Source organism: Leptonychotes weddellii, unplaced genomic scaffold (genome assembly GCF_054177405.1).
Source record: "Leptonychotes weddellii isolate Sample4059 unplaced genomic scaffold, ASM5417740v2 HiC_scaffold_10871, whole genome shotgun sequence".
Taxonomy (NCBI): domain Eukaryota; kingdom Metazoa; phylum Chordata; class Mammalia; order Carnivora; family Phocidae; genus Leptonychotes; species Leptonychotes weddellii.
The window spans coordinates 1-7,158 of NW_027685909.1; the positions used below are offsets into that span (position 1 = coordinate 1).

Here is a 7,158-nt window from a genome sequence, read left to right on the forward strand (position 1 = left end):
GATGATCCCTAAGTAATCATTTGATTTAGTCCAGATTAGGAGTTGGCAAACTTTTTCTGTAAAGGGCCAGATGGTAAATATCTTAAGCTTTGCGGGTCATAGTTTCTTTTGCCCCTGCTTAACTTTGTTGTTGTAGTGCAAACACAGGTGTAGACAGTACATAAATAAATTAATATGGCTGTGTTCCAGTAAAACTTTAGTTATAAAACAGGTCATGGGTCAGATTTGGCCCACAGACTATAGTTTGTTTATGGTCTGTTTTGAGTAGCTTCCTTGAGTAATTGTGTTTTCTGTTTTAGGTTTTGATGCTTATAGATGCCAGCTTTGGGTTTGAAATGGAAACATTTGAGTTTCTAAACATCTGTCAAGTACATGGCTTTCCCAAAATTATGGGCGTTCTCACTCACTTAGATTCCTTCAAGCATAATAAACAACTGAAGAAGACAAAGAAGCGATTAAAACACAGGTTCTGGACAGAAGTCTACCCGGTAGGAAGAGAATTAATTATTGAATACTAACACTATAATCTTTAAAAAAAAATAGGTTGAGTAGGAGAGATTAATAAGCATCCCTTCAGGATTCACCTTTGGAATTTCTTTTATATATCTGTTCATAGTCCCTGCAGTATTTCCTCAAAATAGTCTGTATTTCAGAACTCTTGGTGTGTCTCATTTGTCTCTGTAGCGCCCCGCCCAGCACCAGGCAATACCTGTCTCTAAATGTTTTAGATTTGTGATTATTTAATAGAGTTTGTCTGAAGTTTCTTGTAGTTACAGGACCAGGAACTATAGCGCACACATACTGCCAGTCCACTCTCCCCTGCATACTGCTGTGGCCCATTGGTCATAGAAGTTTTTCTGTGCCCAGGAGCCTCACTGTCCTCCCTGTGCAGTACTCTAGACAGATGCCACTGCTTGACTGGAGAGCAATCTTGAAGCTAAATGTATTTGCAGTTCTGCCTCTACTAAGCCCTAACAAGAGTACTGAAAGAAGGCAGAGAAGTTTGGGAAGCACTGATAAGTGGTTTTCTAGAAGTCTCCCTTAGGATTGCTTCTTATTTAGAGGTCTTTATTTTGATACAGTATTGACAAGAATTTAATTGAAATTTAATTTTTTGCTTTTTTAATGTTTAGGGTGCCAAGCTGTTCTACCTTTCTGGAATGGTACATGGAGAATATCAAAACCAAGAAATTCACAATCTGGGCCGTTTTATTACAGTTATGAAGTTTAGGCCTCTTACATGGCAAACCTCTCATCCTTATATCCTAGCAGACAGGTAAAAAGTACATGTAAAGTTTTTCTTTCTGGCCGGTATATTTCAAAGCTACAAAGGTCAGAAAAAGAACAGTAATAGAGCTTATTTTGTTCTTATTTTTGAATAATGAGGGAGAAATGTAGTTGGTGGAAAATACCTCCTTTTTTTGTATCATTACCTAAAGATGCTGTGGCTTCAGGAGTAAAGTATGAAATGTTTAGAAAGAATGTGAGGATTTTGAAGCATTTAAGGCTACACGATATGGTCCTATCCTGCTTTTTCAACCTTAATCTTCAGTGATAACTGTCTTTGGACCATGGTGCTCTAGTCACCCAGATGTGCCCTTGTGCTTTCTTTTCTTTATGTTTTTTCCGTATTCTTTTCTCAGCCTGGAATCCCTTTCTCTACTTGCCAGAATCCAGGACACACCAAAAAACCCAGATCAAAGCTTAATCTTCTTCCATAAAGGGTTTTTCTGGATATGTTTTCATCTCTTCCTTAACCCCAGGTGCACGTTATTTCCCATTTCTGGTATTTTACTCACAGAATGTATATTACGTAGAGCCTAAGAGCAGTGCAATCATGTGTTTGCTTCTTTTCCTTTGGGAGATGGTGAACTACACTTCCTTATTTCTGTATTTCCTATAATTTTCTAAACAACGTGTTTAGTGAACTAGTGAATTTGATCAGTCTTTGACACGTGAAGGGAGGTACAAAAACTTTGACATTTATTTCTACCTTACGATTGGGTTTTATTTTTCTAGGATGGAAGATTTGACAAACCCAGAAGATATTCGAACAAATATCAAGTGTGACCGAAAGGTGTCTCTTTATGGTTATTTAAGAGGAGCACACTTGAAAAATAAAAGCCAAATTCACATGCCAGGTATCCTTTTGTTGTAAAATTTACCAAATTTGTAGAACTCTTGGGATGAGTTACTTCATTTCTCAGGAAAACTGAAAAATGGCCAAATAAGATAGAGCCACAATGCCAGAAGTTTTAAGACTAACTGAGCTCTTCCTCAGCTAGCGAAGGTGTTGAGTTGACCAAATCCCCTCTGTTCTGATGACATTGGTTAGCTAGAGAGGCAGAGTGCCATGACAAACGATATCCTTGTGGTTGAAGCCTTCCAACTGTGGGCTGTTTTTGTTGACAGTTGATACACTTACAGCTGAAGCCATCTTCCTCTGTCTGTCTTCCAGGTGTAGGAGATTTTGCTGTGAGTGATGTCAGTTTCCTCCCGGACCCCTGTGCCCTTCCTGAACAACAAAAGAAGCGCTGCTTAAATGAGAAGGAGAAGTTGGTTTATGCACCTCTCTCTGGAGTTGGTGGTGTCCTATACGACAAAGATGCTGTTTATGTCGATCTTGGTGGCAGCCATGGCTTCCAAGAATCGGTAAGAGGAAAGTGACAGGAAATAATGTAGTCAGCTTTTATATACTGAAGCTTTTTATCTTTATTTGTATTTATGGTAAAAGCTACAATGTATATTGTAAATATACAGAATACTTAATTGCACTAAGCAGAAAGTAAAATACATGTTCTCCATTCTGTTGCCAAGACACATAGGGGAAGGGGCGCCTGGGTGGCTCAGTCGTTAAGCGTCTGCCTTCAGCTCTGCTTCAGTCATGATCCCAGGGTCCTGGAATTGAGTCCCACATTGGGCTCCCTGCTCGGCGGGAAGCCTGCTTCTCCTTCTCCCACTCCCCCTGCTTGTGTTCCCTCTCTCGCTGTCTCTCTCTCTGTTGAAAAATAAATAAAATCTTTTAAAAAAAATAAAAAGACACACAGGGGATCCTAGGTCTTCTAGTGTGAACATTGCAAGCAGTTTGGTGCTTGTACTTCCTGTCTTTCTTTATACAAGTATACCTCATTTTATTGTGCTTCGCTTTATTGCATTTCACCAATATTGCCTTTTTTACAAATTGAAGTTCGTGGCAACCCTATATTGAACAAGTCTATCGGTGCCTTTTTTCCAACAGCATTTGTTCACTTTGTGTCTCTGTGTCACATTATGTTAATTCTCACAATATTTCAAATGTTCATTATTATTATATTTGTTACAGTATCTGTCATAAGTGATTATCACTGAAAGCTCAAATAATGATTAGCATTTTTAGCAATAAAGTATTTTTTAATTAAGGTGTGTACATATTTTTTAGACATAATGCTATTGCACACTTAATAGACTACAGTATAGTATAAACATAACTTTTATATGCACTGGGAAACCAAAAAATTTCATTTGACTCGCTTTGTTGTGGTGTTTTAGAACCGAGCCCACAATATCTCTGAAGTATGCCTATACAATATCTGTGTTTTCTAGCTCTCTTTGCTCTCTCTCTTTTTTATTTTTCTCTCTAAACATATGCATATTTATCTAAATTATATTATGTATAATTAGATGATTACATATTACATGTAAATACCATGTATTTGTATACATATAGATGGTCTTTGTGTGTCTGTGAGAGAGAGAGAGAAGTAATATTTTATTTTTTTTAAAGATTTTATTTATTTATTTGAAAGGGAGAGAGAGGGCTAGAGAGAACACGAGAGAGAGAGCATAAGCAGTGGGGAGGGGCAGAGGGAGAAGCAGGCCTCCCCCGCAAGCAGGGAGCCTGATACAGGGCTCGATACCAGGACCCCAGGATCATGTCCTGAGCTGAAGGTAGATTAACTGACTGAGCCACCCAGGTGCCCCATAATATTTCTTATATGGGCTCCAACTTTAAATGCTCTTGCAACTTTTGGGGGACACCTAAGAATACATGATTCCATTTTTCCCTGTTAGTATTTGTAGAGCTGCTTTGGTCTTTTTTACAGCTGTGTGATATTTCGTTGTCTGGATAAATCTTATTTATTGAACCAACCCTTGGAAATCTGTGGGGACGTCACCCTTAGCTTCCCCTGGTTTGAACATTGCTGCAGTTAGCACTCTCAAGCATGCAATTTTGGTCACTGGGAGGGATCTTTCTATGCAGTAAATTCCTTGAAGTGAAAATTTGAATCAAAGGCAGCAGAATTTTTTTTAAATGAACCCCAGATTTTCATTTTGTTTATTCTGCAATGGAATTTTATTGGGCAAACTAAATGTTTTGTGTAGCATTGGCACTTAAGTTTTTTCTAGCTAAGTATTTAGGTTATCAGGTTGTATACTCCATGAACTTTGGAAAAGTTTAATGAAGACAGAGGTCAATTTTAGACTAGGTTTTTTTTTTTTTTTTTGCGGCAATAAGGAATGTTTTCAGAAACTATGTTTAGGATAATTTTGAGAAACTGATTGAAACCAGTATGTGTCTCTTCCGAATTCTTGTGTGTTCCTCACTTTCCCTTTCTTGGTGGCCTTGACAGGACGAGGTGAGGCCCACTCATGAACTGGTACAAAGTCTCATTTCCACCCATTCCACTATCGATGCCAAGATGGCTTCAAGTAGAGTGACACTTTTTTCGGATTCCAAACCACTGGGGTCAGAGGATATAGATAATCAACGGTAAGTTTGCCATTTTTTTGTTTTTCATAAAAAAATATTATATTACAGAAGATTATATCACCTATCATTCTGCCATCAATACACCTTTTGGTGGGATTCATTCCAGGTTTTTTTGCTTTGCTTTGTATATACATATGTTTCTGAAGGCTTTTCAGTTATGTGACCTTACATGGAGGTATTCTTGAAATATTATACAGGATTCAGTTTTTAGCAAACCCAGAATATTCCTCAGATATCACAAAATGTTTTCTATAGGTTGCTTTTGATTCTTAGGAGCCCTGAGGCCACTTGGCTTTCTTTTAGTGGCCAAATACTAGTATAAGCAGAGTAAGGAAGCTTGTTCAGGTGGTTGTTAAGAAGCTACATATCTTATCTCTTAAAGTTTTCCTTAGACTGTGTTGTAGTATGTCCTGGGTCAGTATCCACTAATATGTAGCTTATTTGAATTATTTTTAGTCTGGGTTGGGAATTTGTATATCTTATACATAATGAGTGTTTTGGTTTTATTTAGTGATTTATGTGTGACTCCCAATAAAAATCAGTCTGAAAATGATTGAAATTATCTAGTTTATAATTTATTATAAATGTATACAAAGGAAAATTTTTTGGAAAAATTTATCTGCTGCCCTCTAATTAGCAGATGGTATAGATGATAGTTAAGTACAGTATTCTTAATATGTTAGCTGGCATTCTTTAACAGGAAGCTCTTACTTCCACCCCTTTATTTTAATATCACTGTTGACTAATTGACTTTTTAAAAAATTCCATTTGTTATTATCCTATTACTGTCATTCTTTCTGTTGCCTAGATTATCCCTTCATTCTGTCTCCTGTGTCCTTTTGGCATTTGCCTATTAGCCTTTGAGCATTTCCTGACTTTATGACACAACAGGATGTTCCAGGCTTAACTTTGTATTTTCCTGGCTTTGGATCTGGAATCAGTCATTTAAGGATCATCTATTTCAAGCTTGGAAATGATCAGTCTTCTAAAATATTGATCAAACACTCACTTCCCTTTAGAGCAATTTTTCCCTAATGTTAGACTTTTTGTTTTAAAGGTTACCTCTTTATAAGTTCTTTTGAAGAAAGGTGTTAGGGAACTGTGCTTGAGTTTGCTCAGTATCTCTCCCAGTATTTATCAAATCATTTCTTTCTATGCTATGTTATTTAAAACCATTCCTTGATATTATCTTCTGTTTGCCTAAGTATTAACTTGCCATGTCTAGAGTAGCCAGTTACTGTACAAATTGAGTTATTTTGCATTTACTTGGTCATATAGGCAGTGGATGCCAAAAGAGGAAAAGCAGATGGATTTGAAAACTGGCCGAGTGCGTCGGAAAGCCATTTTTGGAGATGAAGATGAGTCTGGAGATAGTGATGACGAAGATGATGAAGAAATGTCTGAAGGTGACAGGTTGGACGATAGCTCTAGTGATGACGAAACAGAAGAGGAGGCAGATGCCAAAATGACGAATACGGTGTATGCGACGGGCAGACGTGTCAAACGGCAGAGACTCGAGGAGATGGAAGAAGACCTCGAGGTGGACTTGCCAGCATTTGCTGATAGTGATGATGATCTCGAGAGGAGCTCAGAGGAAGAAGGAGAAGAAGAGGAAGCCGGTGGAAGCAGTGAAGAAGACGACTCCCCTTCAGGAGAGAGGGTTATTTCAGAATCTAAAGTTGTTGGAGACAGTAAAGCAGGACTTGTACAAACTAATGGTTTGAGTAACAGCTTGAATTTGGAGAAAGCAACCCTCACCACTTCAGATTCAGGCCATTGCACAGCTGAAGAGGCATTTGCATCTGAAGATGAAACTGAAGAAAGCTCCTGTCTCAGTACAGAGGATGAGGATTCAGAAAATGAAGAGGTTATTAGAAAAAAGTTTCCAGAGTCTTTTCAAGTGGCCGGTGGTCAGAGACTGGGGTCAGAGAACTTAACTGATGAGACCAGTGATGTGGAAGACTTACTTAAAGAGGAAGAAGATTACAAGGAAGAAAACAACTATTCCACAGAAACTTCAGGTATGCTTAAATTTAGTGTAACTGTTCTTATAAACTTGGCACTGGAAATGTTCTACAAATAGAATGTCTACATTTGGGAGTCTGCTGTTTTGGAGATTTTGTTAACTTTTCAAATATTGCACTCAAGGATTTGAGGATGAATGAGCAGTGAGCTCAAGGCAGAAAGGACAGATAAACACACTTAACCCATGTTGGCGTTGGTCCTTCCAGGTGCCCTCAAGTGGAAGGAAGACCTTTCCAGGAAGGCAGCTGAGGCCTTTCTGAGGCAGCAACAGGCAACTCCAAACCTTCGAAAGCTTATTTATGGCACAGGTAAGAGAGCTCTGGTTCACATCTAGAAACGTTTTAGTTTCTTAGACCATTTTCTGGAAGGGAGATGAGGAAATT

General features: G+C 38.2%; 1 protein-coding gene across 1 annotated transcript; it reads left to right on the forward strand.

Annotated features, from left to right (window-relative positions):
* Positions 1–267: 267 nt before the first annotated feature.
* LOC145718106 (ribosome biogenesis protein BMS1 homolog) lies at positions 268–7,111 on the forward strand. The gene is made up of 7 exons (XM_081809549.1): positions 268–488; positions 1,134–1,276; positions 2,020–2,141; positions 2,459–2,652; positions 4,611–4,750; positions 6,029–6,771; positions 6,982–7,111. Exons 1-7 carry the CDS (start codon positions 306–308, stop codon positions 7,107–7,109), a joined length of 1,653 nt encoding a protein of 550 aa, XP_081665675.1. The 5' UTR covers positions 268–305; the 3' UTR covers positions 7,110–7,111.
* Positions 7,112–7,158: the final 47 nt, after the last annotated feature.

Coding starts and splice junctions, on each gene's coding strand:
- LOC145718106 (XM_081809549.1), top strand. CDS start 306: ATGCTTATAGATGCCAGCTTTGGGTTTGAAATGGAAACATTTGAGTTT. Junction 489..1,133: donor TCTGGACAGAAGTCTACCCG/GTAGGAAGAGAA, acceptor TTTAATGTTTAG/GGTGCCAAGCTGTTCTACCT. Junction 4,751..6,028: donor GAGGATATAGATAATCAACG/GTAAGTTTGCCA, acceptor TTGGTCATATAG/GCAGTGGATGCCAAAAGAGG.